Genomic DNA, 18,705 nt, shown 5'->3' with positions numbered 1-18,705 from the left:
TTGTATGGCTTAAAGGAGTCAGATCGTAAATCAAAGGTGATGTCAAGGAAGTTCACGGATTTCTTATTTGCTTCAATGGTTAATTTCAGGTTGTTTTCGTTGAATATTCGGCACAGTAGTTTCTTGATTTTTTCTATCGTCTTAGGGGGAGCATTGAATGCACCGAGGCCATCGTCGCGATATAAACCAATGTTATTTCTGTAGTCTGTAGGAAGTTGTGAGAGCAGAAATGAGCCTACCAACTGGCATGTTTCCGCTCCGTCAAAGCTACCCATTGTTACGTCGAAATTTGAGCTGCTGCCTTTCTTGCACCATGCTTCAGATCTGTTGAATAATAGGGAATTCTTAGCTTGTGTGATTATACGCTTGTCTTTCTCTGTTATTTCTACAAATTCGGAAGAAAATTCCAGGGCTTTGTGTAGAAGGTCGTTTGATATCGAGGGGTAGAAATCAACGACGTCAAAGCTGATGAATGACTGGGAGCGTTTGTTGGGGATGCTTTTGAACCATTCAATCACTGAGTCGCTGTTTTGCCATTGTTTTACGCCGGTGTGTGCTATTATTTTGTTATTGATCCTATTGAGAATCTTTCTACTGATGATGCCAATCTCGGATTTTGTTGGATTGATGAGTCGCGATGTCGGGTTGTTGTTGAAGTTTGGTTTGTGGTCTTTTAGTGTGATGAAGCAATTTTTCTCGGCTAGAGCGTCGATTCTGCTTTCGAGTTTGAGGTCTTTCGCTATTGATTTCTCTTCCCTAATGACTTCGGTTTTCGCGTCTGGTGAAGCTTTCTTATAGTTTTTGGTTATGTTACTTTGGAGGAGCTGTTGGTATGTGTTCGGATTAATGCGGTAAAAGTTAGTTGTTTTATCGGCTGGCACAAATAGCATATTGTCTTTCTTGATTTTGTTCATATCTTGGCGTAGATTGTTTTGGAAGGTGGAAGTTGAGTTTTGGAAGTTAGTATTCTGAACAAGTGATAACATTCTTTCTTCGAACTCGCGCAGTTTGTTAATTGGTGGTGGTGATTTTGTGGTCTTAAATCCGAAAGTCTCTTTTTGTGTCGGTGCGATGTTTGGGTTGAGGAAATGATATGCTTTCCATCTCATGCGTTGTAGGAAGTTTTGAGTTTTTTCAATCAGGCATCTCAGGTATACGTCTGGCTGTGCTATAGGGATGTTCTTCGTCGAGTATCCAAGGTTTGTGGGTTCCATATCGATATGTAGAGTGCTCAACAATAAAGGAGCGAAATATAATGGGATTTTGTGATAGAAACTATCGCAAACAAAATCGTACGGTTAGAGTGCTCAATGCCACGGCAGAGCGGTATAATTGAAAATATATATATATATGGAGTTCACTGGCTAAAACTCCTATTACATCCCGGGCGGAGAGAGAGTGCGTCTGCGATGCATTATGGTCAGTGTAGTGGATAAAATGGTATTATTCAACTAATCCCATTTATCCCAATGATTTATATTCAGTGAACTGTAATAACAACAATTAAATGAGATATGATCTTCGCACTTAGCTGGACAATTTAAGCAATCGTCTCAGGACCTGAAAAAATCAGGTGACTCAACGGGATTCGAACCCATGACCTCTGCGGTGCCGGTGCAGTGCTCTGACCACTGAGCTATGAAGTCACACAGTGGTGAGCAGGTCAATATTGTTGGGCTCATGTTTTCTCGTGAAATGAATGTCATGTGAATGTTTTTTATGCTGAGACGATTGCTTAAATTGTCCAGCTAAGTGCGAAGATCATATCTCATTTAATTTCAAAACACCGCACTGCATAAAAAACATTCAAATAACAACAATGTTGTAATTACAGTTCACTGTTTATCATTGAAAATGATAAAAGATAAGATTAGAGGGTCAGCAAAAAACGATGTACATGTTGTATGAGTTCATGCTACGTAATTGATCGCTGAATACGAAAACTTTTTTCTGCACTCGTCAAAAGCAGGTATGTTACGTATGTATTCTCCTTTTCGTATTTACTGTTTTTGTATTTAAATTGTAATCAATTTTTGACTTTTAAGTTAAGCAACTGAATTAAGAAACTACAACCATGCTTTTAGAGTGTATAATGCAAAAGGTTTGTAAGCAGAATACAGGAAATGGATAGGACGTTATGACAAAGTCAATAAGAGCCAATGCTCTTGATGCACAAACAAAAACTTTTTATCCTCCTTTGGAGGAATATCGTTTCTGGAAGCGTTATCTCTTGTGCGGTAGAAAAACTTGCTGCTTGGAGAATTCTGTTTCCAGGTTTCTACCTTCCTGCGCAGGGACTCTTGATCGTTTTTGCAGTCCTTAAGGGACTCTATTGCGAGTGCCTCTGCTGTCCTGAGAAGTTTGTTAAAATAAAACAGTGTGGTGTCAAGACAAATTGTGCACAAATAAATCTTAAATATCATAACGAAGAATACATACTTTCGCGCTCCCATGTAAACAATGTCTTGTTTCGTTGCTCACAATCAAAAACGGATTTCCAAAAAACTCAATTGGAATATTTCCCTTCTTGCTTTCAAACACTGGCGCTGCTAGAAAAAATAAATGATATGTTTTTTCAGCATTTTGTTTGTCTTCAAGTAAAACATTCTTATTATACTAAGCTATGCAGATGTGTTAGATAATAAAATGTATTTAAAAGAGATAGCAAAATAATTGGCGAGTCATTGAACGGTTTTTCCTAATGAGTTTTTGTTAATATAGATAGAAATGACTGTTAGATTCGATTCTTCTAACTCCATAGTGGAATGTCTTTGCGACTATAAAATGTTAATTGGTCATGCAATATTAAAGAAGGGGGGGGATGTAGCAGGCTTGGCTGCCCAATTTATGCGTCGGTTGAAAATCTCTTGGTGTTTTCTCGCTTTAATTTGGGGTAAGATGCTTGATGCGGTTGAGTTGATTACCTGTAAGTGAAAAACGTTTATTGCCCCTTGTTTTTGAGTGGTTGTCAGCTTTCACAAATGAGATAGAGTGAATTACCTAAATTCAAAAACCTCTTTCACTTTTCAAATATATTAGCTAACGCGTGAAATCAATTTATCAAGGTTTACGTATTACGGCCTTTGAAAGTTAACTGTTCAAGAATTACAAAAACCTTTTCCAGCCGACAAAACATGATCTCGTAGACTTAGCTATATTAGCTTTATAATGACTTTGAAATAATGTCAAAATATTGCTTTTAGATTTTGTTTCTTGCTATTATAACTGAAATTTTGAGTTTACATGATGATGTTTTTCGGAATATGTTACAAATTGTTTGCAGTTTGGTGCAACAATTGAAAACAAACTACGAGACCTGAAACTGTTCAAGAAGTTCTTCCATTTGCTCCACCGTTCCATCAATGTATCCTGTGCAGTAATTTTCCAGAATTTGCACACTTGCGAGTTTTTCTCTAAGGAAGTTTACTTGTTTATTTGAGCATTCTGCAGATTCACGCTGAAGAATTGTCTGCGCCATATACTGAGTATGAAACACGAAATTTGTTCCTTAATATATTTTAGTCTGTTGAAATGTTTAATAATGAGTCAGAGCAAACACTCGAACGCTTATACGTCTTTATATAAATTTCATTCCACGAGCCAGTAATGTGCCCACTTTTGATGCGAGGTTTTTATATTTTTTCTTAACTAGGTGGAGTTAAGGCGAGACCTATAAAGCACTTGAAAATCGCAAGTACCTATACGTAAGAATGAAGAGTGCGCGAATATTGAACATATAAATTAAGGATAGGCTATTTAGGTGCAGTTAAGGCGAGACCGATAAAGCACTTGAAAAACGCAAGTACATATACGTAAGAATGAAAAGCGCGCGAATATTCAGCATAATGAGTATAGGCATTGAGGATAGGCCATTTCCTACGATCTAAGTAGTAACTTCTAGATTTAATCTCATACGTAAATTTAACGTCACAATGCGCGTTTGAAGTGTGATTTGTTATAAAAATGACGACAGGTTTTGAGCAGAATACTTAGGATTAGAATACTTTTGAGCATCGACAATATCTTATAGAACATATTACAAGCAAGCTCAATAACAAAGAATAATATACTTCACAATGCGCGTTTGCAGTAACATTCGTTATAAAAAAGACCGCATATTTTGTAAAAGCCAAATGAACATATAATACAATGTGGGCGCTGTGCTGTATACTTTGTTACCGATTAGAATATTTTTGAGCATCATCAATATCTTTTAGATCTAATATTGCTTTAAGAATAGAAACCATTTGGTAATTTTAATTAAGTTTTATCGTGTTGCAATTAATCATGTCATCCAATAGCAACCTTCGTTCATTTTATATCGTTTCCGGTTTACACGCGCGCGCCCTGTTTACTTCCTAGGACTGGAAACTAATTGACACGGGTAAGAGCTCCGTTTACTTCCGGGACCATACCTGCACCATAACTACTCAAAAACAGAGCTTTCTTTAAAATTGTTTTTATAGTTCCTAAATGTTGCTTTTTTAAGAGTTTTTCCAGAGAAATAATTGTTGCAATGCTTTCAGATTTAGCAGATTGGCTGAAACACACCTGACAAATTCGACAAAAGAATTTTACATAAAAGTTTTACCTTATACGGGAATGAACATTGTTTGTCCTAGTGAAGCGTCCGTTAACACGTGGCGATCACGCCCTTTGTATACGGATTCGCTGTATGAAAACCTGTGGCACGTGAACAAAGCGGGATACGACAAATGCGAAGTGAATGACGGCGGTAAACTTCTCTTGGTGTGCAATAATCCAAGTTATGTCAAAAAATTGCAGTTAGGATTTCATCCGCGATACTCAGCTAAAGAGCCAAGATTTATTCCGGGAAAACATTACTACTTTATAAGTAAGTGATTTCATTTTAGCAATAAATCCATTTCTATTCAAGTGGCTAGTGTAAGGTTCGTAAGTCCCATGCCCGACTAACTTTAATCGACTAAATGATCAAAATAACCATCACTTAATAATGTTTGTATATACAAGGTACAAGCGTTGGTTATCCTGAGGATCTTCAAACCCGGAAGACTAGTGGGCCTGATGGACATTGTTTAACCAATCACATGAAACTTCACATCTATGTTTGCAACCCTAAAGTTGGTAGGTAGCCAGACATGAAGGAGTCAAACATTTAGTGTTTCAAGTGTGAAAAAAACAAAACTTTTTGTGAATATTGCAAAATTAAAACTCATTCCTTGTTGTACTGACTCTATTTGAAGAAGTAGGTACATGTAAGTATATCACAGTATGTTTGTAATTCAGAGACATGCATCTGGGAGCCACCAATATGCGAACCACCAAAAGAGATTCAATACCGAATGGAAATGATCAATGGTGTACTACAAAGACCAAGACTGCCAAGCCCACCAACAACTGAGAGCACATCATCAATAACTAAGTTGAAAAAAATAACAATTACTACGGGAGCAACATCTGAAGTTTTGCCCCCTCAAACACTGCAGTACAGAGAAGAATGTAAAGATGAAGGTAAAGATAATTTAGGCTATTAACTGGATCTCTTTACCATGCCATGAGAGTAACTAGCTCACTCAGTCAAAATTATCTGAGCATGCACAGTCCACTCAACCTTTTGTCAGAGTTTATGGTTATGACATAATAAAACTGGATTTACAAGTACCGATTCTAGAGTAAAAAGGTCTCTTACTTTAAATCCAGCACAAAGCGATTGTGTAGCTGTTATACTTTCATTTTCATTCGAGAGTATAAAATGTAAGTTTACAAGTTCAGTAGCTTAAGTAGTTTTTAAATTAAACTATGAGTATACTACCACCTATTGATCTCATTTACCAAGACAATTTTTTTTTGGTTCGTTTTATTGCCTCCGTTCATTTCGTGATGAATTTTGTTCTTGGTGGTGTCATACTGTTATGACAGTACCAAGAACAACGAAGAACAAGTATCATGGAGGTGTCATACTGTTATGACACCACCATGAACAAGAAGAACGAGGCATAAGATAAGAGGAATATTACCTATATAAAGAAAGATAGTGGAAGCTATGTTTTTTAGTGGATACGTGGATACGCAGTGACGAGTTTAAAGAACGAGGCATAAGATAAGAGGATTAGTTTAAAGAACGAGGCATAAGATAAGAGGACTAGTACCTATATAAAGAAAGTTAGTTGAAGCTATGTTTTTTAGAGGATACGCGGATACGTGGATACGCAGGGACGAGTTTAAAGAACGACGCGTAAGATAAGAAGATTATTACCTGTATAAAGAAAGATAGTTGAAGCTATATGTTTTAGTGGATACGCGGATACGTGGATACGCAGTGACGAGTTTAAAGAACGAGGCATAAGATAAGAGGACTATTACCATATAAAGAAAGATATTTGAAGCTATGTTTTTTAGTGGATACGCGGATACGCAATGACGAGTTTAAGGAACGAGGCAAAAGATAAGAGGACTAGTTTAAAGAATGAGGCATAAGATAAGAGGACTAGTTTAAAGAACGAGGCATAAGATAAGAGGACTATTACCTATGTAAAGAAAGATAGTTGAAGCTATGTTTTTTAGTGGATACGTGGATACGCAGTGACGAGTTTAAAGAACGAGGCATAAGATAACAGGACTATTACCTATATAAAGAAAGTTAGTTGAAGCTATGTTTTTTAGTGGATACGAGGATACGTGGATACGCAGTGACTAGTTTAAAGAACGAGGCATAAGATAAGAGGACTATTACCTATATAAAGAAAGATAGTTGAAGCTATGTTTTTTAGTGGATACTCGGATACGTGCATACGCAGTGACGAGTTTAAAGAACGAGGCATAAGATAAGAGGACTAGTTTAAAGAACGAGGCATAAGATAAGAGGACTAGAACCTATATAAATAAATTTAGTTGAAGCTATGTTTTTAGTGGATACGCGTAGACGTGGATACGCAGTGACGATTTTAAAGAACGAGGCGTAAGATAAGAGGACTATTACCTATATAAAGAAAGTTGAAGCTATAATTTTTAGTGGATACGCGGATACGAGAATACGCAGTGACTAGATTAAAGAACGAGGCATAAGGTAAGAGGAATAGTTTAAAGAACGAGGAATAAGATAAGAGGACTATTACCTATATAAAGAAAGAAAGTTGAAGCTATAATTTTTAGTGGATACGCGGATACGTGAATACGCAGTGACTAGTTTAAAGAACGAGGCATAAGGTAAGAGGAATAGTTTAAAGAACGAGAAATAAGATAAGAGGACTAGTACCTATATAAAGAAAGATAGATGAAGCTATGTTTTTTAGTGGATACGCGGATACGTGGATACGCAGTGACGAGTTTTAAGAACGGAAAAAGATAAGAGGACTATTACCTATATAAATAAAGTTAGTTGAAGCTATGTTTTTTAGTGGATACGTGGATACGCAGTGACTAGTTTAAAGAACGAGGCATAAGATAAGAGGACTAGTACCTATATAAATAAAGATAGTTGAAGCTATGTTTTTTAGTGGATACGCGGATACGTGGATACGCAGTGACGAGGTTAAAGAACGAGGCATAAGATAAGAGGACTAGTTTAAAGAACGAGGCATAAGATAAGAGGATTATTACCTGTCTAAAGAAGAATAGTTGAAGCTATGTTTTTTAGTGGATACGCGGATGCACAGTGACGAGTTTAAAGAACGAGGCATAAGATAAGATGACTAGTTTAAAGAACGAGGCATAAGATAAGACGACGAGTTTAAAGAACGAGGAATAAGATAAGAGTGACGAGTTTAAAGAACGAGGCATAAGATAAGTGGACTAGTTAAAAGAACGAGGCATAAGATAAGAGGACTAGTTTCAAGAACGAGGCATAAGATAAGAGGACTAGTTTAAAGAACGAGGCATAAGATAAGAGGACTAGTTTAAAGAACGAGGCATAAGATAAGAGGACTATTACCTGTATAAAGAAGGATAGTTGAAGCTATGTTTTTTAGTGGATACGCGGATACGCAGTGACGAGTTTAAAGAACGAGGCATAAGATAAGAGGACTAGTTTAAAGAACGAGGCATAAGATAAGAGGACTAGTTTAAAGAACGAGGCATAAGATAAGAGGGCTAGTACCTATGTAAAGAAAGTTAGTTGAAGCTATGTTTTTTAGTGGATACGTGGATACGCAGTGACGATTTTAAAGAACGAGGCATAAGATAAGAGGACTAGTACCCATATAAGAAAAGATAGTTGAAGCTATGTTTTTGATTGGTTACACGGATACGTGGATACGCAGTGACTAGTTCAAAGAACGAGGCATAAGATAAGAGGACTAGTTTAAAGAACGAGGCATAAGATAAGAGGACTATTACCTGTCTAAAGAAGAATAGTTGAAGCTATGTTTTTTAGTGGATACGCGGATGCGCAGTGACGAGTTTAAAGAACGAGGCATAAGATAAGAGGACTATTTTAAAGAACGAGGCATAAGATAAGAGGTTTAGTTTAAAGAACGAGGCATAAGATAAGAGGACTAGTTAAAAGAACGAGGCATAAGATAAGAGGACTAGTACCCATGTAAGGAAAGATAGCTGAAGCTATGTTTTTTATTGGATACACGGATACGTGGATACGCAGTGACGAGTTTAAAGAACGAGGCATAAGATAAGAGGACTAGTACCTTTATAAATAAAGTTAGTTGAAGCTAGGTTTTTTAGTGGATACGTGGATACGCAGTGACGATTTTAAAGAACGAGGCATAAGATAAGAGGACTAGTACCTATATAAATAAAGATAGTTGAAGCTATGTTTTTTAGTGGATACGCGGATACGTGGATACGCAGTGACGAGGTTAAAGAACGAGGCATAAGATAAGAGGACTAGTTTAAAGAACGAGGCATAAGATAAGAGGACTATTACCTGTCTAAAGAAGAATAGTTGAAGCTATGTTTTTTAGTGGATACGCGGATGCGCAGTGACGAGTTTAAAGAACGAGGCATAAGATAAGAGGACTATTTTAAAGAACGAGGCATAAGATAAGAGGTTTAGTTTAAAGAACGAGGCATAAGATAAGAGGACTAGTTAAAAGAACGAGGCATAAGATAAGAGGACTAGTACCTATGTAAAGAAAGTTAGTTGAAGCTATGTTTTTTAGTGGATACGCGGATACGTAAATACGCAGCGACTAGTTTAAAGAACGAGGCATAAGATAAGAGAACTATTACCTATATAAAGAAAGAAAGTTGAAGCTATGTTTTTTAGTGGATACGCGGATACGTGAATACGCAGCGACTAGTTTAAAGAACGAGGCATAAGATAAGAGGACTAGTTTAAAGAACGAGGCATAAGATAAGAGGACTAGTACCTATATAAAGAAAGATAGTTGAAGCTATGTTTTCTAGTGGATACGTGGATATGCTGTGACGAGTTTAAAGAACGATGCATAAGATAATAGGACTAGTACCTATATAAAGAAAGATATTTGAAGCTATGTTTTCTAGTGGATACGTGGATATGCAGTGACGAGTTTAAAGAACGATGCATAAGATAAGAGGACTAGTTAAAAGAACGAGGCATAAGATAAGAGGACTAGTTTCAAGAACGAGGCATAAGATAAGAGGACTAGTTTAAAGAACGAGGCATAAGATAAGAGGACTAGTTTAAAGAACGAGGCATAAGATAAGAGGACTAGTTTAAAGAACGAGGCATAAGATAAGAGGACTAGTTTAAAGAACGAGGCATAAGATAAGAGGACTAGTTTAAAGAACGAGGCATAAGATAAGAGGACTAGTTTAAAGAACGAGGCATAAGATAAGAGGACTAGTTTAAAGAACGAGGCATAAGATAAGAGGACTAGTTAAAGAACGAGGCATAAGATAAGAGGACTAGTTTAAAGAACGAGGCATAAGATAAGAGGACTATTACCTGTATAAAGAAGGATAGTTGAAGCTATGTTTTTTAGTGGATACGCGGATACGCAGTGACGAGTTTAAAGAACGAGGCATAAGATAAGAGGACTAGTTTAAAGAACGAGGCATAAGATAAGAGGACTAGTTTAAAGAACGAGGCATAAGATAAGAGGGCTAGTACCTATGTAAAGAAAGTTAGTTGAAGCTATGTTTTTTAGTGGATACGTGGATACGCAGTGACGATTTTAAAGAACGAGGCATAAGATAAGAGGACTAGTACCCATATAAGAAAAGATAGTTGAAGCTATGTTTTTGATTGGTTACACGGATACGTGGATACGCAGTGACTAGTTCAAAGAACGAGGCATAAGATAAGAGGACTAGTTTAAAGAACGAGGCATAAGTTAAGAGGACTAGTACCTATATAAATAAAGTTAGTTGAAGCTATGTTTTTTAGTGGATACGTGGATACGCAGTGACGATTTTAAAGAACGAGGCATAAGATAAGAGGACTAGTACCTATATAAATAAAGATAGTTGAAGCTATGTTTTTTAGTGGATACGCGGATACGTGGATACGCAGTGACGAGGTTAAAGAACGAGGCATAAGATAAGAGGACTAGTTTAAAGAACGAGGCATAAGATAAGAGGACTATTACCTGTCTAAAGAAGAATAGTTGAAGCTATGTTTTTTAGTGGATACGCGGATGCGCAGTGACGATTTTAAAGAACGAGGCATAAGATAAGAGGATTATTTTAAAGAACGAGGCATAAGATAAGAGGTTTAGTTTAAAGAACGAGGCATAAGATAAGAGGACTAGTTAAAAGAACGAGGCATAAGATAAGAGGACTAGTTTCAAGAACGAGGCATAAGATAAGAGGACTAGTTTAAAGAACGAGGCATAAGATAAGAGGACTAGTTTAAAGAACGAGGCATAAGATAAGAGGACTAGTTTAAAGAACGAGGCATAAGATAAGAGGACTAGTTTAAAGAACGAGGCATAAGATAAGAGGACTAGTTTAAAGAACGAGGCATAAGAAAAAGGAATAGTACCGATATAAAGAAAGATATTTGAAGCTATGTTTTTAGTGGATACGTGGATACGCAGTGACGAGTTTAAAGAACGAGGCATAAGATAAGAGGACTAGTTAAAAGAACGAGGCATAAGATAAGAGGACTAGTTTCAAGAACGAGGCATAAGATAAGAGGACTAGTTTAAAGAACGAGGCATAAGATAAGAGGACTAGTTTAAAGAACGAGGCATAAGATAAGAGGACTATTACCTGTATAAAGAAGGATAGTTGAAGCTATGTTTTTTAGTGGATACGCGGATACGCAGTGACGAGTTTAAAGAACGAGGCATAAGATAAGAGGACTAATTAAAAGAACGAGGCATAAGAAAAGAGGACTAGTTTAAAGAACGAGGCATAAGATAAGAGGGCTAGTACCTATGTAAAGAAAGTTAGTTGAAGCTATGTTTTTTAGTGGATACGCGGATACGCAGTGACGAGTTTCAAGAACGAGGCATAAGATAAGAGGACTAGTTTAAAGAACGAGGCATAAGATAAGAGGACTAGTACCTATATAAAGAAAGATAGTTGAAGCTATGTTTTTTAATGGATACGCGGATACGTGGATACGCAGTGACGAGTTTAAAGAACGAGGCATAAGATAAGAGGACTAGTTAAAAGAACGAGGCATAAGATAAAGGACTAGTTTCAAGAACGAGGCATAAGATAAGAGGAATATTACCTATATAAAGAAAGATAGTGGAAGCTATGTTTTTTAGTGGATACGTGGATACGCAGTGACGAGTTTAAAGAACGAGGCATAAGATAACAGGACTAGTTTAAAGAACGAGGCATAAGATAAGAGGACTAGTTTAAAGAACGAGGCATAAGATAAGAGGACTAGTTAAAGAACGAGGCATAAGATAAGAGGACTAGTTTAAAGAACGAGGCATAAGATAAGAGGACTAGTTTAAAGAACGAGGCATAAGATAAGAGGACTAGTTAAAAGAACGAGGCATAAGATAAGAGGACTAGTTTAAAGAACGAGGCATAAGATAAGAGGACTAGTTTAAAGAACGAGGCATAAGATAAGAGGACTAGTACCTATATAAAGAAAGATAGTTGAAGCTATGTTTTTTAGTTGATACGCGGATAAGTGGATTTGCAGTGACGAGTTTAAAGAACGAGGCATAAGATAATAGGACTAGTACCTATATAAAGAAAGATATTTGAAGCTATGTTTTCTAGTGGATACGTGGATATGCTGTGACGAGTTTAAAGAACGATGCATAAGATAAGAGGACTAGTTAAAAGAACGAGGCATAAGATAAGAGGACTAGTTTCAAGAACGAGGCATAAGATAAGAGGACTAGTTTAAAGAACGAGGCATAAGATAAGAGGACTAGTTTAAAGAACGAGGCATAAGTTAAGAGGACTAGTACCTATATAAATAAAGTTAGTTGAAGCTATGTTTTTTAGTGGATACGTGGATACGCAGTGACGATTTAAAGAACGAGGCATAAGATAAGAGGACTAGTACCTATATAAAGAAAGATAGTTGAAGCTATGTTTTTAGTGGATACGCGGATACGTGGATACGCAGTGACGAGTTTAAAGAACGAGGCATAAGATAAGAGGACTAGTTTAAAGAACGAGGCATAAGATAAGAGGACTGTTACCTATATAAAGAAAGTTGAAGCTATGTTTTTTAGTGGATACGCGGATACGTGAATACGCAGTGACTAGTTTAAAGAACGAGGCATAAGATAAGAGGACTAGTACCTATATAAAGAAAGATGGTTGAAGCTAAGTTTTTTATTGGATACACGGATACGTGGATACGGAGTGACGAGTTTAAAGAACGAGGCATAAGATAAGAGGACTAGTACCTATGTAAATAAAGTTAGTTGAAGCTATGTTTTTTAGTGGATACGTGGATATGCAGTGACGATTTTAAAGAACGAGGCATAAGATAAGAGAACTATTACCTATATAAAGAAAGAAAAATTATAGCTATGTTTTTTAGTGGATACGCGGATACGTGAATACGCAGTGACTAGTTTAAAGAACGAGGCATAAGATAAGAGGACTAGTTTAAAGAACGAGGCATAAGATAAGAGGACTAGTACCTATATAAATAAAGATAGTTGAAGCTATGTTTTTTAGTTGATACGCGGATAAGTGGATTTGCAGTGACGAGTTTAAAGAACGAGGCATAAGATAATAGGACTAGTACCTATATAAAGAAAGATATTTGAAGCTATGTTTTCTAGTGGATACGTGGATATGCAGTGACGAGTTTAAAGAACGAGGCATAAGATAAGAGGACTAGTTAAAAGAACGAGGCATAAGATAAGAGGACTAGTTTAAAGAACGAGGCATAAGATAAGAGGACTAGTTTAAAGAACGAGGCATAAGAAAATAGGATTAGTACCGATATAAAGAAAGATATTTGAAGCTATGTTTTCTAGTGGATACGTGGATACGCAGTGACGAGTTTAAAGAACGAGGCATAAGATAAGAGGACTAGTTTAAAGAACGAGGCATAAGATAAGAGGACTATTACCTTCTAAAGAAGAATAGTTGAAGCTATGTTTTTTAGTGGATACGCGGATGCGCAGTGACGAGTTTAAAGAACGAGGTATAAGATAAGAGGACTATTTTAAAGAACGAGGCATAAGATAAGAGGTTTAGTTTAAAGAACGAGGCATAAGATAAGAGGACTAGTTAAAAGAACGAGGCATAAGATAAGAGGACTAGTACCTATATAAAGAAAGTTAGTTGAAGCTATGTTTTTTAGTGGATACGCGGATACGCAGTGACGAGTTTCAAGAACGAGGCATAAGATAAGAGTACTAGTTAAAAGAACGAGGCATAAGATAAGAGGACTAGTTTAAAGAACGAGGCATAAGATAAGAGGACTATTACCTGTCTAAAGAAGAATAGTTGAAGCTATGTTTTTTAGTGGATACGCGGATACGCAATGACGAGTTTCAAGAACGAGGCATAAGATAAGAGGACTAGTTTAAAGAACGAGGCATAAGATAAGAGGACTAGTTTAAAGAACGAGGCATAAGATAAGAGGACTAGTTTAAAGAACGAGGCATAAGAAAATAGGAATAGTACCGATATAAAGAAAGATATTTGAAGCTATGTTTTCTAGTGGATACGTGGATACGCAGTGACGAGTTTAAAGAACGAGTTATAAGATAAGAGGACTAGTTTAAAGAACGAGGCATAAGATAAGAGGACTATTACCTGTATAAAGAAGGATAGTTGAAGCTATGTTTTTTAGTGGATACGCGGATACGCAGTGACGAGTTTAAAGAACGAGGCATAAGATAAGAGGACTAGTTAAAAGAACGAGGCATAAGATAAGAGGACTAGTTTAAAGAACGAGGCATAAGATAAGAGGGCTAGTACCTATGTAAAGAAAGTTAGTTGAAGCTATGTTTTTTAGTGGATACGTGGATACGCAGTGATGATTTTAAAGAACGAGGCATAAGATAAGAGGACTAGTACCCATATAAGAAAAGATAGTTGAAGCTATGTTTTTGATTGGTTACACGGATACGTGGATACGCAGTGACTAGTTCAAAGAACGAGGCATAAGATAAGAGGACTAGTTTAAAGAACGAGGCATAAGTTAAGAGGACTAGTACCTATATAAATAAAGTTAGTTGAAGCTATGTTTTTTAGTGGATACGTGGATACGCAGTGACGATTTTAAAGAACGAGGCATAAGATAAGAGGACTAGTACCTATATAAATAAAGATAGTTGAAGCTATGTTTTTTAGTGGATACGCGGATACGTGGATACGCAGTGACGAGGTTAAAGAACGAGGCATAAGATAAGAGGACTAGTTTAAAGAACGAGGCATAAGATAAGAGGACTATTACCTGTCTAAAGAAGAATAGTTGAAGCTATGTTTTTTAGTGGATACGCGGATGCGCAGTGACGAGTTTAAAGAATGAGGCATAAGATAAGAGGACTATTTTAAAGAACGAGGCATAAGATAAGAGGTTTAGTTTAAAGAACGAGGCATAAGATAAGAGGACTAGTTAAAAGAACGAGGCATAAGATAAGAGGACTAGTACCTATGTAAAGAAAGTTAGTTGAAGCTATGTTTTTTAGTGGATACGCGGATACGAGGATACGCAGTGACGATTTCAAAGAACGAGGCATAAGATAAGAGGACTAGTACCCATATAAGGAAAGATAGCTGAAGCTATGTTTTTTATTGGATACACGGATACGTGGATACGCAGTGACGAGTTTAAAGAACGAGGCATAAGATAAGAGGACTAGTACCTACATAAATAAAGTAAGTTGAAGCTATGTTTTTTAGTGGATACGTGGAAACGCAGTGACGATTTTAAAGAACAAGGCATAAGATAAGAGGACTGTTACCTATATAAAGAAAGTTGAAGCTATGTTTTTTAGTGGATACGCGGATACGTGAATACGCAGTGACTAGTTTAAAGAACGAGGCATAAGATAACAGGACTAGTACCTATATAAAGAAAGATGGTTGAAGCTAAGTTTTTTATTGGATACACGGATACGTGGATACGGAGTGACGAGTTTAAAGAACGAGGCATAAGATAAGAGGACTAGTACCTATGTAAATAAAGTTAGTTGAAGCTATGTTTTTTAGTGGATACGTGGATACGCAGTGACGATTTTAAAGAACGAGGCATAAGATAAGAGAACTATTACCTATATAAAGAAAGAAAAATTATAGCTATGTTTTTTAGTGGATACGCGGATACGTGAATACGCAGTGACTAGTTTAAAGAACGAGGCATAAGATAAGAGGACTAGTTTAAAGAACGAGGCATAAGATAAGAGGACTAGTACCTATATAAAGAAAGATAGTTGAAGCTATGTTTTTTAGTTGATACGCGGATAAGTGGATTTGCAGTGACGAGTTTAAAGAACGAGGCATAAGATAATAGGACTAGTACCTATATAAAGAAAGATATTTGAAGCTATGTTTTCTAGTGGATACGTGGATATGCAGTGACGAGTTTAAAGAACGAGGCATAAGATAAGAGGACTAGTTAAAAGAACGAGGCATAAGATAAGAGGACTAGTTTAAAGAACGAGGCATAAGATAAGAGGACTAGTTTAAAGAACGAGGCATAAGAAAATAGGATTAGTACCGATATAAAGAAAGATATTTGAAGCTATGTTTTCTAGTGGATACGTGGATACGCAGTGACGAGTTTAAAGAACGAGGCATAAGATAAGAGGACTAGTTTAAAGAACGAGGCATAAGATAAGAGGACTATTACCTTCTAAAGAAGAATAGTTGAAGCTATGTTTTTTAGTGGATACGCGGATGCGCAGTGACGAGTTTAAAGAACGAGGCATAAGATAAGAGGACTATTTTAAAGAACGAGGCATAAGATAAGAGGTTTAGTTTAAAGAACGAGGCATAAGATAAGAGGACTAGTTAAAAGAACGAGGCATAAGATAAGAGGACTAGTACCTATATAAAGAAAGATAGTTGAAGCTATGTTTTTAGTGGATACGCGGATACGCAGTGACGAGTTTAAGAACGAGGCATAAGATAAGAGGACTAGTTAAAGAACGAGGCATAAGATAAGAGGACTAGTTTAAAGAACGAGGCATAAGATAAGAGGACTATTACCTGTATAAAGAAGAATAGTTGAAGCTATGTTTTTAGTGGATACGCGGATACGCAGTGACGAGTTTAAAGAACGAGGCATAAGATAAGAGGACTAGTTTAAAGAACGAGGCATAAGATAAGAGGACTAGTTTAAAGAACGAGGCATAAGATAAGAGGACTAGTTTAAAGAACGAGGCATAAGAAAATAGGAATAGTACCGATATAAAGAAAGATATTTGAAGCTATGTTTTTTAGTTGATACGCGGATAAGTGGATTTGCAGTGACGAGTTTAAAGAACGAGGCATAAGATAATAGTACCTATATAAAGAAAGATATTTGAAGCTATGTTTTCTAGTGGATACGTGGATATGCAGTGACGAGTTTAAAGAACGAGGCATAAGATAAGAGGACTAGTTAAAAGAACGAGGCATAAGATAAGAGGACTAGTTTAAAGAACGAGGCATAAGATAAGAGGACTAGTTTAAAGAACGAGGCATAAGAAAATAGGATTAGTACCGATATAAAGAAAGATATTTGAAGCTATGTTTTCTAGTGGATACGTGGATACGCAGTGACGAGTTTAAAGAACGAGGCATAAGATAAGAGGACTAGTTTAAAGAACGAGGCATAAGATAAGAGGACTATTACCTTCTAAAGAAGAATAGTTGAAGCTATGTTTTTTAGTGGATACGCGGATGCGCAGTGACGAGTTTAAAGAACGAGGCATAAGATAAGAGGACTATTTTAAAGAACGAGGCATAAGATAAGAGGTTTAGTTTAAAGAACGAGGCATAAGATAAGAGGACTAGTTAAAAGAACGAGGCATAAGATAAGAGGACTAGTACCTATATAAAGAAAGATAGTTGAAGCTATGTTTTTAGTGGATACGCGGATACGCAGTGACGAGTTTAAAGAACGAGGCATAAGATAAGAGTACTAGTTAAAAGAACGAGGCATAAGATAAGAGGACTAGTTTAAAGAACGAGGCATAAGATAAGAGGACTATTACCTATATAAAGAAGAATAGTTGAAGCTATGTTTTTAGTGGATACGCGGATACGCAGTGACGAGTTTAAAGAACGAGGCATAAGATAAGAGGACTAGTTTAAAGAACGAGGCATAAGATAAGAGGACTAGTTTAAAGAACGAGGCATAAGATAAGAGGACTAGTTTAAAGAACGAGGCATAAGAAAATAGGAATAGTACCGATATAAAGAAAGATATTTGAAGCTATGTTTTCTAGTGGATACGTGGATACGCAGTGACGAGTTTAAAGAACGAGTTATAAGATAAGAGGACTAGTTTAAAGAACGAGGCATAAGATAAGAGGACTATTACCTGTATAAAGAAGGATAGTTGAAGCTATGTTTTTTAGTGGATACGCGGATACGCAGTGACGAGTTTAAAGAACGAGGCATAAGATAAGAGGACTAGTTAAAAGAACGAGGCATAAGATAAGAGGACTAGTTTAAAGAACGAGGCATAAGATAAGAGGGCTAGTACCTATGTAAAGAAAGTTAGTTGAAGCTATGTTTTTTAGTGGATACGTGGATACGCAGTGATGATTTTAAAGAACGAGGCATAAGATAAGAGGACTAGTACCCATATAAGAAAAGATAGTTGAAGCTATGTTTTTGATTGGTTACACGGATACGTGGATACGCAGTGACTAGTTCAAAGAACGAGGCATAAGATAAGAGGACTAGTTTAAAGAACGAGGCATAAGATAAGAGGACTAGTACCTATATAAATAAAGTTAGTTGAAGCTATGTTTTTTAGTGGATACGTGGATACGCAGTGACGATTTTAAAGAACGAGGCATAAGATAAGAGGACTAGTACCTATATAAATAAAGATAGTTGAAGCTATGTTTTTTAGTGGATACGCGGATACGTGGATACGCAGTGACGAGGTTAAAGAACGAGGCATAAGATAAGAGGACTAGTTTAAAGAACGAGGCATAAGATAAGAGGACTATTACCTGTCTAAAGAAGAATAGTTGAAGCTATGTTTTTTAGTGGATACGCGGATGCGCAGTGACGAGTTTAAAGAACGAGGCATAAGATAAGAGGACTATTTTAAAGAACGAGGCATAAGATAAGAGGTTTAGTTTAAAGAACGAGGCATAAGATAAGAGGACTAGTTAAAGAACGAGGCATAAGATAAGAGGACTAGTACCTATGTAAAGAAAGTTAGTTGAAGCTATG

At 36.6% G+C, this 18,705-nt stretch overlaps 1 protein-coding gene across 1 annotated transcript; it reads left to right on the top strand.

Moving 5' to 3' along the window:
- Window positions 1-4,532: 4,532 nt before the first annotated feature.
- LOC124453917 lies at window positions 4,533-5,516 on the top strand. Its single transcript, XM_047004745.1, has 3 exons — window positions 4,533-4,855; window positions 4,993-5,106; window positions 5,269-5,516. Exons 1-3 carry the CDS (start codon window positions 4,603-4,605, stop codon window positions 5,514-5,516), a joined length of 615 nt encoding a protein of 204 aa, XP_046860701.1. The 5' UTR covers window positions 4,533-4,602.
- Window positions 5,517-18,705: the final 13,189 nt, after the last annotated feature.

Source organism: Xenia sp. Carnegie-2017, unplaced genomic scaffold, assembly GCF_021976095.1.
Source record: "Xenia sp. Carnegie-2017 unplaced genomic scaffold, XeniaSp_v1 HiC_scaffold_26, whole genome shotgun sequence".
Classification (NCBI taxonomy): Eukaryota; Metazoa; Cnidaria; class Anthozoa; order Malacalcyonacea; family Xeniidae; genus Xenia; species Xenia sp. Carnegie-2017.
This window is presented reverse-complemented; position numbering and strand designations above follow the sequence as displayed.